The 14727-nt window shown below is 48.1% G+C and overlaps 3 protein-coding genes across 3 annotated transcripts; all 3 read left to right on the top strand.

Moving 5' to 3' along the window:
* Positions 1–4112: 4112 nt before the first annotated feature.
* Positions 4113–6047, top strand: N7529_001709 (glycosyltransferase family 2 protein; the record flags this gene model as incomplete). The annotated part of the gene is made up of 4 exons (XM_057237240.1): positions 4113–4150; positions 4208–5077; positions 5320–5611; positions 5934–6047. 4 exons carry the CDS (start codon positions 4113–4115, stop codon positions 6045–6047), a joined length of 1314 nt encoding a protein of 437 aa, XP_057101927.1.
* An 868-nt stretch (positions 6048–6915) lies between these two features.
* N7529_001708 (ATP12 ATPase F1F0-assembly protein) lies at positions 6916–12509 on the top strand (the record flags this gene model as incomplete). Its single annotated transcript, XM_057237239.1, has 7 exons — positions 6916–7192; positions 7285–8054; positions 8373–8415; positions 8667–9839; positions 9892–11276; positions 11327–11680; positions 11739–12509. 7 exons carry the CDS (start codon positions 6916–6918, stop codon positions 12507–12509), a joined length of 4773 nt encoding a protein of 1590 aa, XP_057101926.1.
* Positions 12510–12830: 321 nt separating this feature from the next.
* Positions 12831–14466, top strand: N7529_001707 (putative mRNA processing protein (Mss51); the record flags this gene model as incomplete). Its single annotated transcript, XM_057237238.1, has 3 exons — positions 12831–13668; positions 13719–14376; positions 14436–14466. The coding sequence occupies 3 exons, from the start codon at positions 12831–12833 to the stop codon at positions 14464–14466; spliced, it is 1527 nt and encodes a 508-aa protein (XP_057101925.1).
* Positions 14467–14727: the final 261 nt, after the last annotated feature.

The raw sequence follows: 14727 nt of genomic DNA, 5'->3' as shown, positions 1-14727 counted from the left end.
GATGCATTTCCGCTGCGACGACGGTTGCTACAGTTCTGGTTGGACCTCTGCCTTTTTCCGTAGGGTTCCGTCTACCCCGAAGTGCATGAAGTGCATGAACGTGCGAGAATCGGTTTGCGTTGACGTCAGGCTGCGCCGAGAGCATTGCAATGTTGGTCGTGATGCATATGAACAACGTACGTGTTTCGAGTTTTATGGATATTGGGGGCGTATTGGCATGGATTGTTCTCGGACTGACATTCTCACGGGTAATATCCGTCTCTGCTAAGAAAGAACGAAAGAGAAAGAAGGCTAACCAAAAGGACAGATTCATTGCCTCGGATGCACCGAAAACGCACTGACGGCAAGCCATGAAAGTACCAGATAAGCCTGCGCTCAGTAGCTCCTTTTTTTAGATGCTATAAGCCCGTAAGCGATGCGTCTACCTACAAGTTCGTATTGTTGGAAGCTGTTAGAGCCGCAGGAGAGGCCCGAGTCATTTGAATCAGGTTTTGTCATTCCTATAGGAATTGGTTGGAAAGTCATCACTCCAGGGCTCATTCCAACGTTGCTCTACCTCCCACAGCACGATCTGGTTATACATTCTCTAAATGGAGAAGCCGCTTCTCGGTTTTCCGATACAGAATAGAAAAATAAATATCAATACAGTATCGGAATTACGCACCCGTCGAAGTGGAGAACTCGGTGATTATCCCGAGGCTACCAGCGATGGTTGCAGTAGAAGCCAAGCCACCAAAGCCCTGTGCTGCAACTAACCCATCAGAGAGCGGCTAGAGTAATACCTTTACCCATCTGGGATATTCACAGTCCTTTAGGTAGTTTCTGTACTCAGGAGTATACGTCTGTACTCGGTCCATTGGATACTATACATGGTCGTTGCAGCCGTTGCCAGATCGTGCATTGATGGTGGATCAAGTGGATGTGGACAACGTGTACGCTGACCTTTCCCGTGGCGGCTGGAGGATCATAATTGCCTATATTGTGCAGTGTATGCAATGCACTCTGGTAATGTGATTTCACCCTGATCAGCCAAGAATCATATTGGACTCCGTAGTATAACGATAGGTTTGTCTGAAGTGTACCTTTGTGGGATCCACCCAAAGTTAGAGCGGCCGATCTGTATTTCTGTTGACTGAAAAAGGCAATAGAAAGGATGGCTTAATAAATGCAAATGAATCCTTTTTGATCTTAGTGTACTATATACTCCGTCACTAGTGGAATACTACATACAATTAATATGGGTAGTGAGTTTTCATTCGAAGAGGGGAACTGGATCGACCTGCATGTCATCGCCCCTTTTTCCCGTGACAGACGATTCCCGTTTGGCCCCCAACCAGTTTCTCTGATATTTGATGGTTAGTATTGTTCGACTGCATTTGTGTGGACTGGGGGGAGTATCTATCCACTCCGTCCACATCAGTGTTTTAAATTGTCGCTCCACTTCCATTCCACTTTCCCGGTGAATATAGCCAGTAACCGAGTTTGGGTGTATAATCCTTTTGATTCTGAACACATGCCCTCTGAGCGCACTGTCCTTGTTTCTTTCAAAGACAAAAAGACAAAACTCCGCCCATTCCTGGTCTCGGTGGAGCAAGCGGGTTATGGGCCCTGGAAGTCCGTGCAGCCCGAGATAACGCGTCCGTTTCACCCCAAGACGTGATCCGGTCGAATCGGCCGGCAAATCGTATCATAAGAGAGAAATGGATGTATGGGTAAATGTGAGGACTCACGGTCTAAGCTCCATGTAAGATGATAGTATACCAATAATAGAGATACAAATGTAGGTAGAGGAGCAATATTGTAAAAAGGTTAAAGTACCGACGGAGTACCCTCGTCGCGTCCGTTGTATGTGAGTTCAGGTCAAATATCCACATTCGGCCTTCTGCAGCTGCATTCCCATGGATACTTCAGCCGTGCTCCACCTAAAACTGTATCCTGTTAGTATGCGACTAGTATACATACACATACATATAGAGGGAGTGAGATACTATATGGTACTTAGCGCATTACTAATGAGTGTATGCCTGGATAAATGGAGATACTTAGACGCCAAAGCGACGCTGGCGCCGGTTCTCTGAAAGGAAGATGATAAATGGCCCTTACCAATCATGACCCCTGTTGGCTGTAGATGTCTGAAAAGAGTAGACGACATAGTCTGTGGTGTCTAGGCTCTGAATATAGATATATGCCGACTATTTATACCCACATGTACTCCGTACATATGTATAGAGGTACGTATGTAGCTATAGGCGGCATTTATAGTCAGTAATCAGTATACTAGTATACAAGGTACTAGGATATAGCGAGACAAATCGTAAAATCCAATAACTGCCTTCCCTAGCATATCATCCAAACGCTTTGATCTACATTCCTGAATGACTCGTGATCGGGATTTACATTCGCACGCCACCTCTAACCGCGCGCGATCAGGCAATCTATTATCGCATTATTGTCTGCCCCACCTAAGCTGTTACACTTGATCGCCACTAGGATTACTCGGTTTCTTGGTTAGGATAAATGTTGGTATGGAGTAGACTAACGTACCTTGTATGACTAGTATAATACCCTACCGTTATGGTCTGTACCATCGGGTACGGGACTACTAGATTCTGACTAACCGTCAAGTTACAGGTAGTTTCTTCCGACCAATGTGCATGATTTGATATTCGCAGAATTAATAAGAGTTTCATTTATTTCACGTACTTTTGCACGCTAAAGAGTGTGGGCTGCAAAGTGTGTCGCAATCATTTGTTCCACAAATCATTAGCTAGGATGAATCCAAAGCGACAGGAAGATAATAGAAAAGCATATATAGAAGCTGATGGAAATGGATAATATGCCTTCGTATCAAAATACATATGAACATTAATATGAACATCAATGTCTCAGAAAACAAAGCATACCAAAATACCTAGGCCAGGCAGGCTAGCCACACGTTCGGCTAACGGCCGGTTTGCCCGGGCACCAGTAATGGAACTATCCTCGCGTGCATGATCGGATATGTTCTCCTGCCTTTTTTTGCCGGAGATAATAATATAAATACAATATAGGAAGGCTTTGTATTTATATGCACATTGACATGGATTATAGTCAGCATAACGCTCTAATACAGTACGAATCTAGTATAAGGTAGATGCATAGTACCTGCAACCGAAGTATCCCCCGAAGCATTTATCGCTTCGAAGAACCTTGTCAGCAGGTATCTATCGCTGCTCCTCTCAACCTAAATTTGCCCGTGGTCTCGTAGAATGTATCATATAGTAATATTATATAGTAATAATATTATCTTTAACATTCTAAGCACAGGTAAAAGTAAAAGTAGATTTTTTCAAAAACAAGAAAATGATCCAACCTAACGAGAACTCCTACGCGATACGCAAACCCCTAGTTGCCTCCATCGGCATTGTATTCCCTCATCGGCATTGCATACCCAAGATAGCTACTGTGTAAGCACATATTAATCTACACACATAGATGTATACCTATCACCTGGCGAATGAATTCAACATATCGAATGTCAATGAATATGTGTAAACTATAGCAGTGAGAAGACAGAATAGAAAATAGAGAATATCCATTCAATACCATACCATATATACTAGTCATAATCATCAGCATGGGCCGCTGCTAATCCCGCTCTCCACTTTACGACTGACCTTCATCTAGATCCAGGGTCTCTGACGCACGAGGCAAAACTACCATGCAGCACTCTCGAAACGACAATGGAGAGCTTGCTGGTGGTTTTTTTTATTTTCATTTTTTATTTTCATTTTTCTTCATTTTTATATCTGTTTTTTTTTATTATGATTTTTGATATTAATTCTTTTTTATATTACAATCTAGGTATATATTTTTTTTTAGTTCGCATGTGCTGCCTTTTCTCTCTTCCTACTTTAACCTCTCGTTCCCTTCAATCAGATCGAATTACCTTTTCTTTTCTTTTTTCCTTTCTTTCCTTTTTTCCCCTTGGATTGGAAGCTTTGCCTCCTTGACATTCGTTTTTACCCTTGAAAAATCCCGAAGCAATAGCTCCGGGAACCCAATTGAACAAACTGGGGTATAAAACGAGTTAGGGGAATTGAGAGTTATATAATAAAAAACCAAATCCAATCATGGCATTCCCGTTTCTGCGAGCATTCATCGCACTCTTGTTAGTATTGGGAATGAGGGTGAATTGACCTCGTGGAGAGCTAACTGAATCAAAAAGTGTCTATCGCTACACCCGCCTCGTGCTGAACCTCTTCTCCTTTTGGACATTCAAACCAATTCCACCTCCAGAAAACCCCAAATTGACATCCCAAGACGTTACCGTGATTATCCCATCGTTAGATGGCTGTGGTGATGAACTGGTGGAGACGATACGGACAATTCTCGACAATAAACCCTTCGAATTGCTCCTGGTGACCATCGAGGCCAATCGCAAGAAGGCCGAACAAATGTTAAGTGCGATGCCAGCATTTAAGTCCCGAATCCGTCTCTTCACAGTCATGCACCCCAATAAGCGTCGTCAAATGACCCGAGCTATTCCCGAGGTCCGAACCGCCATCACGCTTCTAGCCGATGACGACGTGAGTTGGCCTCGGACTCTCCTCCCTTGGATTCTGGCCCCCTTCGAAAAGGACGAGAAATATGGCGGTGTAGTCACCTGCCAGCGACTGCGTCGTGCCGTTGAACTGTCCCTCTCACAGCGACTCTGGGGCTTCCTTGGTGCACTGTACCTGGAACGTCGCAACTTCGACTGCGGCGCAACGACCCATATCGACGGTGGACTTCCCTGCATGTCGGGACGGACGGTTGCGTATCGCACGCGAATTCTACAGGACGAGGGCTTCACGTACGCTTTCACCAATGAGGAATGGTGGTTTAGGAAGTACCAACTTAACGCCGACGATGATAACTTTATCACTCGCTGGATGGTTTCGCATGGTTGGGAAACTTATATGCAGTACCACCCGGAGGCGGAGGTACTGACTACTTTGGAGGATAACCCTCGGTTCTTGAAGCAATGCGCCCGCTGGTCGAGAAGCAATTGGCGGAGTAATCTGACTTCCATGTTTCACGAGAAGCACATTTGGTAGTAAGTGCAACAATTTCTTTGGTTTCTTTCTTTGCTCTGTCCGATTGGTCTATTAGGCTATTGGCCTCTGTTGTCTATTCCCCCACACGTCTTCATGCTTCGGCTTTTTGATCGGATCAAAAAGTCAACCTTTGATTGGGTCCGAATTTTATAGGCTTCAGGCCTAATTAGGAAACCAAGACAGAAAGACACACAAAAAGAAATCCATCTGCAGCGGCTAACATTTTCTTTTTCTTACCTAGTCGTCAGCCTTGGAGTGCCTATGCGGTTCATTTGACCACCTTGTCACCACCGGCTCTGCTGGGTGACTTGCTACTTGTTTGGTTGTGCCACAAGGCTACTGGATCGTGGGGAGAATCTCTACATGATCATTCCATGACTGCCCTTTACATTTGGATCTTTACCAGCAAGTGGATTAAGCTGTTGGGACATTATCTTCGATATCCCGTGGATGTACTGTTGCTGCCAGTATCGATTCTATTTGGATATTTCCACGGGGCAATTAAGATGTATGCCGTTATGACATTGAATGTGGTATGTATTCAATCTCATCTTCTTCCTCTCCTTCGTCTTCTTTCTCTTCTACTCGTTTTCCCAATTTTGATTTCTTATCTGCGGGTCCAATGCATGTGCATCCAAGCGCAGCCCCTCCTTCCCCCGTATTTTCCTCTTTTACCTATGAGAATCCAGCATCACAACGCTTTGATCTCGATTTCTTCTTCTTACAGCCCGTTACCCACTATTGTTCCGTGCGAACCTTTCCCTTTTTTTTACGTTTTTTTTATCTCGATTTCTCTTTCGATATGGTTGCCTTCTACTTTTCAAGTCCGAGAGCTGCGCTGACTTTTCTTTCTAGACCACATGGGGTAGCCGTGACGGCGCTGACGATTATGACGCCGAGCGTATGAAGAAGCGAACGGATGCTGATCGAATGAAGCAACCGTATTACCCCCAATATCTCATTAAATGAGTTAAACCCGGTGGTCTCGCTACCACAGTCCTGGGAACAGGACTCTGCCGTCCATTGATTTGACTGGCTTATATTCATGATGAAATGCCGTGACGACAATCCTCTATTTTATAGATGTGCCTTTGTGTGATTCAAGTGGTATATTGATACTGCAATTGTGAATCTTGAGATCCCAATACCAACCATACCGACAGATTCGACCTTTTGGCGTGTTTTTTTCTTTTCTTCCTTTTTCTTTTTTTTTGTGATCCGGTCAATGACCAGCCTTAATCGAGGCCATTTCCTCTTTCTTATTGTAAATTACAAAGCATGGGCGGATATCGTCGTTTTGCTCGTTTTGTTCTTTGCGTCTCTTGAATTCACTTGGTTTGATTCCCCTGGGTTTGTTTTGAAAGTCTTTTAGATGCAAGGGCGGTATTTTGATCGAGGCTTTGTTGGTTTTAATGTTTTCATTGTTTCCAAAATGCAGATAATCGCTAATTGATTGGAATTCACGCAATATCAGGGATACGTTCAACATGCTTAAGCAATAATCCTTCTGGTGTGATGCAATAGTGCAGAGGATTCGGCCTAAAACAAGGACAGGGCTTCAATTGCAAGAAAAGAAAAGAAGGAGGGAAAAAGCGAGAGTCAATGCAATTTGATCTGCAAATAAATTATAGTCAAGTAAAGTAGATCTATAGAATTATATCGTGTCGATAAGAACAAATCGATGTGGCGCATGGGGGCCGAGCCAAGACATTCGGCCAAAAAGTTCCAGGTTCAACAATTAATTGTGCTGCATCCAGGAACCACCATCTTCCATCTTTCTTTTCTTGTTTTGCTTCCCTCTTTTTCATAATACATACTGCTACGAAAACACTAAGCAATGTCTTTCCGTGCTGCACTACCGCAGCTCTCCCGTCGCTCCGTCTCACTATGTCGACACATTCATTCATCTCCCTTCAGATCCGCGGTTGCGCACCCCATCACTGCCCAAGGCCCTCCTCCCAAGGCCCCCGTTGCACCAGAGTCCAAGCAGCCCTCAGAGTCAAAAGACGTAAACTCTACAGCTTCCGAGGCTGAATTACCACGAACCACCCCCAAGCTCACCGATGCGCTCAAGAAGCGCTTTTGGAAGGATGTTCATGTACACGGAAAGGAAGGTATGATTGGATTGAGGGTTGACTGCCGCTCTTGTTAAAGCTTTGCCTTTTGGAGATAACAAAATGAGCTAATTCGTATCCGGGTCATCCAGGTGAATACCAGGTCCTGCTTGACAAGCGACCCGTGAGAACACCCACCAAAGACATTCTATCCATCCCCTCTACAAAGCCTCACCTCGCCCATGCCGTCGCATTGGAATGGGACGTGATGACCTCCGCCCAGCAGGCCCTCAAAAGCCATCTCATCCCCATGACCTCCCTCGCCGCCCGCGCCACAGATATCGCTCTCGAAGATGCCAAGGGCGACACTACCACCCGAGACCAGATTATCAAGACTGCCATGCGCTACTTGGACACCGACACTCTACTCTGCTGGGAACCGGAGCGGGAAGTCCACGCCTTGGATCGAAAGTCCGACGGAACACCCACTGAGACTCTGCGCGAGATTCAGACGAGAATCGCCCAGAATATCATGAGCCACTTGTCTACAAAGGTCTGGCCTGGTCTCGAGATCATTCCTATCTTGGACACTCAGAGTATCCTGCCCCTATCTCAGCCCAAGGCCACTAAGGATAGCATCTGCACCTGGGTCTCTGAGCTGTCGGCACATGACTTGGCTGGCCTTGAGCGCGGAATCCTTGCTTCCAAGAGTCTTCTTATCGCAGTTCGGCTGTTGGTGGAGTGGAGTGAGAACTTCCGTCACATTCAACGACCTGGGACGAAGAAGTTTGGTATCGAAGAGGCAGCTGAGGCGTCGAGCTTGGAGGTGACCTGGCAGACCAACATGTGGGGTGAAGTTGAAGACACCCACGATGTTGGCAAGGAGGACTTGAAACGTCAATTGGGTAGTGTTGTGGTTCTGGTCAGTGGAGAGACTAGATAGATAACGCCCCATTTGTATATTGCTGTATCATAGATCTAGATGACCTTAACAGGTCTGACCTTTGCTTGCAAAGGCATGTATTACACCATTATGTTTGAACTGACTCCCTGCGTCACCAAAAATTATCGCGATCGATCGAACCCTCGCCAAGGCGGAGATCATCATCATTTGCCCCCCAAAGAAGGCCCGAGGACCTCCCCAAATTCTTCCCACCTTTTTCGAACAGTTCTGAACACAAGTTCTGAGCAAGTTCTAACTTGAGTGCGGAGTACAGAGTACAGAATTAATACACACAAGAGTACTGGTACTGAGGCATCAGAATGTCGGATCGACCAGAAGGGTGAGTCTATAACAATTGAACCCATGGTTCAAGTTGCGCCATGACTGTGGCATTTGGGAAAGGGAACTGCACCTTCTTCGTCAGTGGCTTATATGCCCTGGATATTCCTGCTTCTTCGGTTACCCAGTGTCTACAATCTTGTATTCGAGACTTGGCTTGATTTGCCCACGGACCGTGGGCGTATTCACATGTGAATGACCATACTAATATGCCATCATCATTCAGGCACAAACGCTCTAAAAGTGCCATAGCACTTTCCCTCCTCCACCGCGATAAGTCTAAAACCGAGGACAAAGAAGACGACAACGATAACAGCTCGGCCGCCTCCTCGAATGGAACCTCCTTGAGACACGCCCGCAGCAGCAGCAGCCGCCTCAACCGTCGCAAACAAACCCAAGACCCGAGCCCACCCCCAGTCATCGAGGAACACACTGAGAACATGGATACACTGGGCGAACTGCCTTCTCTCTCCCAAATGGAGACTGGCAGCATGTCGCTTGAACAGTCCGTCCGCACCTTTCGTCTTTTCGAGATCCTGCGCAGCGGGGATACCACCGCCATCTCCAAGGCTATAAAGGACACTAATAACCCGCAGGGCGCAAGTGCCCTCAGCGGCACGACCATCCTCCACCTGGCGCTGCAGTGTGCCGAGCCCCAGATCGTCGAATATGTACTGTCGGCCGCGGAGGAAGAAGACATCAACTCACGGGACCGGGATGGAAATACGCCACTGCACATTGCGGCCCAGCTGGGTCGGGGTCCGTTGGTTCGCGAATTGCTGAACAGGCCGTCTATCAATGATTCTATTGTCAACTATCGCGGCCAGACGGCGCTCGATATGGCCCGTACCCCTGAAATCTTCCAACAGCTTCAGCTTGCGCGGTCCCTCTTCATCGATAGCAAGAATCAGGAAATCCAGAACCTGATCTCGAACGCGGATTACAAAAACTTGGAGGCTTTATTGGAAGAGCCCCGCGTCGAGGGGATTATGGACGTGAATAGCTACGAGCTTGTCACCGACCAGACGACCTCCCAGTCTGGGGGTACCCTTCTTCATGAGGGAGCAAGAAATAAAGATGCGCAGCTTATTGAGATTCTTTTGACGCATGGCGCAGATCCTTTCCGTCGCGATAAGAAAGGGAAGCTTCCACAGGATGTTACTAAAGATGACAAGATCCGGGCTCTCTTAAAGAGATCTCCCGCTGCTGCTATTGCTCAGCGTGGAATCCAGGAGAAGGCTATTCTTGGTAATAGCAATGCTCAAGGACTTTCCGGCCGCGTGTCGATTGGTGATGCGCCTTTGGCCGGCAAGGATGCCCGTGAAATGAGAGGGTATCTCAAGAAGTGGACCAATTATACTACTGGGTACAAGCTGCGCTGGTTTGTCTTGGAAGATGGAGTTTTGAGTTATTACAAGCACCAAGGTAAGCTCAGATGGATTTTATCTCCATGTAATCCTACTGACGATTGCCACAGACGATGCAGGATCTGCCTGTCGCGGAGCGATCAACATGAAAATTGCTAGACTTAACATGGATGCTCAGGACAAAACGCGCTTTGAAATCCACGGCAAATCATCTGTCAAGTACCATCTCAAAGCCAACCATGTTGTGGAGGCTAAGCGGTGGTTCTGGTCGCTCAACAATGCTATCCAGTGGTCCAAGGACGAAGCCAAGGAAGAAGAGAGGCAACGGTCAAAGAACGCAGAAGTGCTCCGTCAGGCTAAGATCGATCAAACAGAAGGACGTCCTGCGGATACGCCATCAGAATCTGGACTTTCTCACAGGCTCAGCACCAAGGGCCTGGCTCCCCCATCTCTGGGTGGTGCCAGCAGCTCTGGCACAAGGCTGAGCACATATGCATCCCGCACCACTCTTGATATACCAACTGGAGACGAGGACAGCTCCGCATATGGCGGTTCCTATGACCCGAGTAGTACCCCTAACGACATGAATCGAGTAATTAGTCAAGTGACGACTGCGCCCGATGGAGAGGGCGAAGAAGATGAATTTGTCGACTATGGTTCAAGTCATGAAAACGAAATACCTGCCACTGATAAGGATGCTATGAATATCACCGCTCAGTCTGCGAAGCTCCAGTTGGATCTCCTTGCAAATGTCGCTGCCTCTTTGCAAAACGAGAAAGCCAAGAATCCCGAAATGACTATCGCGGATCCGGCCCTCGAGCAAGCCCTGGGCGCCTATGAAGCTGCAGTCAGCAGTCTTAAGGGTCTGGTGCAGAACCTGCTCAAGATCTCACGAGACCGAGACTCTTATTGGCAATCTCGTCTTGGAAGAGAAGAGTCAATTCGCCAGATGTGGGAAGAGAGCATGGCCCGTGTGGCTCGCGAGCATGAGGAACTGCAATCCAAGATGGGCGAATCTGAGGAGAAACGGAAGCGAACCAAGAAGGCTCTCAAGGAGGCCTTGGAGAGTGCAACTGGAAGTAGTCGCTCCATCGGTGCTGGGCCATCTCAAGCGCCAACAGAGAACCAGAGCCTGGAAGCCAGCCAAACTGGAATCGAGGCTCCTGAGACTGGTGACGGAACAGAGCAGCTTGTTCAACAGCCATCCACAAAGCCGGCTCTCAGTCGCAACCCATCCACCTATTCTAAAATCAGCAGCCTTTGTGATTCAGAGTCGGATGGAGAGGAATTCTTCGATGCCATTGATGCTGGTGAAATTGAGGTGGAGGACTTCAATAAATTTGAAGACAATAAGACGGCAGAACCGAGAGATGAAAGTGCTGAGCTCCGAGCTGTCAAGTCTACCATCATTTCACCCTCCTTCAAGGGCTACGAGGAGCCAGTGAGGCAGCGACTTAAGATGGACGCCGACGACCGGCCCAAGATTTCCCTATGGGTAAATATCTGTTTGCTCACTTGTCTCTTTTTCATTGCTAACTTTGCCAGGGTATTCTGAAATCCATGATCGGAAAGGATATGACGAAGATGACCCTTCCGGTGTCCTTCAACGAACCGACCTCGCTTCTTCAACGTGTGGCCGAAGATCTTGAGTACACCGATCTCCTTGATATCGCTGCCGATCGGACCGATTCAATGGAACGTCTGGTATATGTCGCCTCGTACGCCGCAAGTGAGTATGCCTCGACCATCGGTCGTGTGGCTAAGCCTTTCAATCCTCTTTTGGGTGAGACCTTTGAGTACGTGCGCCCAGACAAGGGGTACCGATTCTTTGTGGAACAGGTCAGCCACCACCCACCTATTGGTGCGGCGTGGGCTGAGTCGCCTAAATGGGACTACTGGGTAAGTTCGATTGCTTTCAGGCTTCTCTCTGTACAATAGCTAATCGTTTTTATTTCAGGGCGAATCTTCTCTCAAGTCCAAATTCTACGGCAAATCATTCGACATCAACCTGCTGGGTACATGGTTCCTAAAGCTGCGCCCTTCCTCTGGTGGCGAAGAACTCTACACTTGGAAGAAGGTTACCTCGTCTGTCATCGGTATCATCACTGGTAACCCTACCGTAGACAATTATGGTTTGATGGAAATCAAGAACTGGACCACCGGCGAAGTCTGCTATCTCGACTTCAAGCCGCGAGGCTGGAAAGCCTCATCCGCCTACCAGGTGACAGGTAAGGTCGTCGACAGCGAAGGCTCCCCGAAATGGAGTATTGGTGGCCGCTGGAACGACAAGATCTACGCCCGTCACACCCCCGGCTTCGAGGCGCCGGTCTCCGGTCAAGACCCTGAGTCCGCCAAGACATTCCTGGTCTGGCAAGCTCATGAACGTCCTACCGGCATTCCTTTCAATTTGACCCCCTTCGTCATCACCCTTAACGCTCTGCCCGACGGCTTGAAGGAATGGTTACCTCCCACGGATACCAGACTGCGACCCGATCAGCGTGCCATGGAAGATGGTGAATACACACTCGCTGCTGATGAGAAGCACCGCGTTGAAGAGAAACAGCGTTCTAAGCGCAGAGATCGTGACACCAACGGCGAAATCTACTCGCCGCAATGGTTCACTCGTGACAAGTGTGCTGTCACTGGTGAGGAATTCTGGGCCCATAATGGAAAGTACTGGGAGTCGCGAGATGCGAAAGATTGGAGCAAATCAGAGGATATCTTCTGATAGAAGAAAAAGGAGGAAGAATAAGTTTGCATATTTCATTTCACGAAGCATTTTGCCATGCCTTTTTGTACAAGAGTTTTTGTGGTGAATCCACTTTGCATAATTTTTTAACAATCCATCCCGGTTAAGTGATATAAATTGGAGTGTAGGAATCGATAGGCCAATAGATTCATGGTCTACATAACTATGTGATAGTTGTAGAATAATTTGAAGCCGAACACTTGATAATCTCAGTGATCTTATCAGTCACGTGCCGCAAAACATCTCCAGAACAATTCCGTGGTCTGATTCATTCCCCTCCACATCCCAATTGATATCGCAATGGCAGGATACACCTGTGTCCAGTGCCTCCAGGTCCTCCGACAGGGAGCCAGGGCCTCAGCGCCCCAAGCTCGCCTCCAGAGTCTCACCCGCCGGAGAGCAATGCCCCCTCTAATCCGAAGCTTCGGTACGCAACGCAAATCACTAGCCTCCAGCACCGAAGCCAAGCAGAAACACGTCCACGGACAATCCTGCTGTGTCCCTAAACCCTCGCCTCTCCAGCGAGCAGCGCACACAGCAACAGGCCCCTCCGTCAACACCCGCGTGGCCCTGAAACCAACCAACCTGTTCCACTCTTTCACGGACTCACCCTCGCCAGCTATTCGCCAACGTGCCGAGTTCATCAAGCAAAATGCTTTCTGTCCACACCCAAGCCACCAGCAGACTCGCGCCCCGGTCTCACCGCATGACCCCGAAGCCAGAAAGGATGCTGTGGACGCAGCTCCCCCGGCTCATTCGCATTTCGAGTGTCCTGACTGCGGTGTTCCCGTCTACTGCTCCGAGGGCCACTGGATGGATGACTTCGAGGCCCACCTGGAGATCTGTGATACCCTTCGCCAGATCAATGAGGATGACCATGACTTGCATTCTGGTCGCTTCTTCCCGGAGTTCAATTACCCCGGTCCTCAGGATGATAATTTTGTCATCAACATGACCAACTGGGATACGTACCTGTACACCCGTGAATTCGAGGCTATCAACGACGATCGCTCCATGCGCCAGGTTACTCGCATGCTCACTTACCCGCAGACTATCGGCAGTGTCCTGCACGAGTTGAGCCCGTACAGTGTCCGCTCCGGCGGTCGTCTTACGGCGGAAGGATTAAAGAGTCTGAGTGGTAGGTTTCAAGTTCCAAACAGGCTTCCCCGAATCAACTAACATTATTAGCCCTTCGCTACTCCCTGCACCCCCCGAAAGCAGGTGAAAGCACAGACATCAAAGGTCTCCGCCTGAAAGCGCCCCCAGTGCGAATCTTCATCCTCGGCGCCCGCGCTGAGTCCTCGCTTCCCCGCGACGTCTGGCTCCAACTCCAATACATGTACCCGCGCGCTCTCCTGCACCTGATCTTCATCGGGCCGGAGAGTATGGCGAATCGGGACGGCGAGTACCCGCTTCCAGAGCGCACACCCGAGAATCCTTTCGGCGGAATTGTCGAGGACCGTCTCGGTGGACAGATGAAGATCACTACTTATGTGGATTACTTCCATACCATGAACAAGGCGCAGTACTTTGGGCCGTTTGATCCTTACCTGGATTGCTTTATGCTGTTCCATCCCGGACTGGGACACCCAGCTAGCTCGCATGAGTGGGAGGAGACGTTGCCGCAGTTGTTGGAGACTAAGGTGCCTATTCTGTGTACAGGATATACGCAGTGGGATCTTGAGAGGGATATCAACTGGGTTCATGAGAAGTGTGGGGGTGAGTTTGATGTGCTTCTTGAGCCCGGTGAGAATATCTTCCGCAGTTTGCGGTGGGATTTGAACGATCAGGATCCTCACGATGTTTCGTGTGGAAACTGGGGATTGTGGGCTTTCCGTGGAAAGAGGTATGTTTTTGTTTCTCTCCTCAGTCTTGATTCTTGGACTGTGCTAACTATGATTATAGATATGAGGCGAGTTTCATCAAAGAGGAGTAGGTAGTTCGCTCTCCGTTCTGTACGATATTGATTTCCGGTTCCTGTCAGAGGGCCGCTGTAGTAGATATGAACATTTCAGTCCTCTCTTCAAGTTATTTATCCTATCCTTTTACAAAGAAAAGAATCATAGCCAGTGAATTATGTTGAAATTGTAAACTCGTAAGTCCTACACTCGTCAAATAACAGTAGTATGACATCCAAGGGCAACGATGCATGCACCAATGCAAAGAAAGAAACCGTCAACCAAGATAGAAAGCATTC

This window comes from Penicillium soppii, assembly GCF_028829465.1.
Source record: "Penicillium soppii strain IBT 18220 chromosome Unknown utg000002l, whole genome shotgun sequence".
Classification (NCBI taxonomy): domain Eukaryota; kingdom Fungi; phylum Ascomycota; class Eurotiomycetes; order Eurotiales; family Aspergillaceae; genus Penicillium; species Penicillium soppii.
The sequence above is the reverse complement of the archived record's forward strand: the minus strand, read 5'-3'. Positions and strand labels throughout refer to the sequence as shown.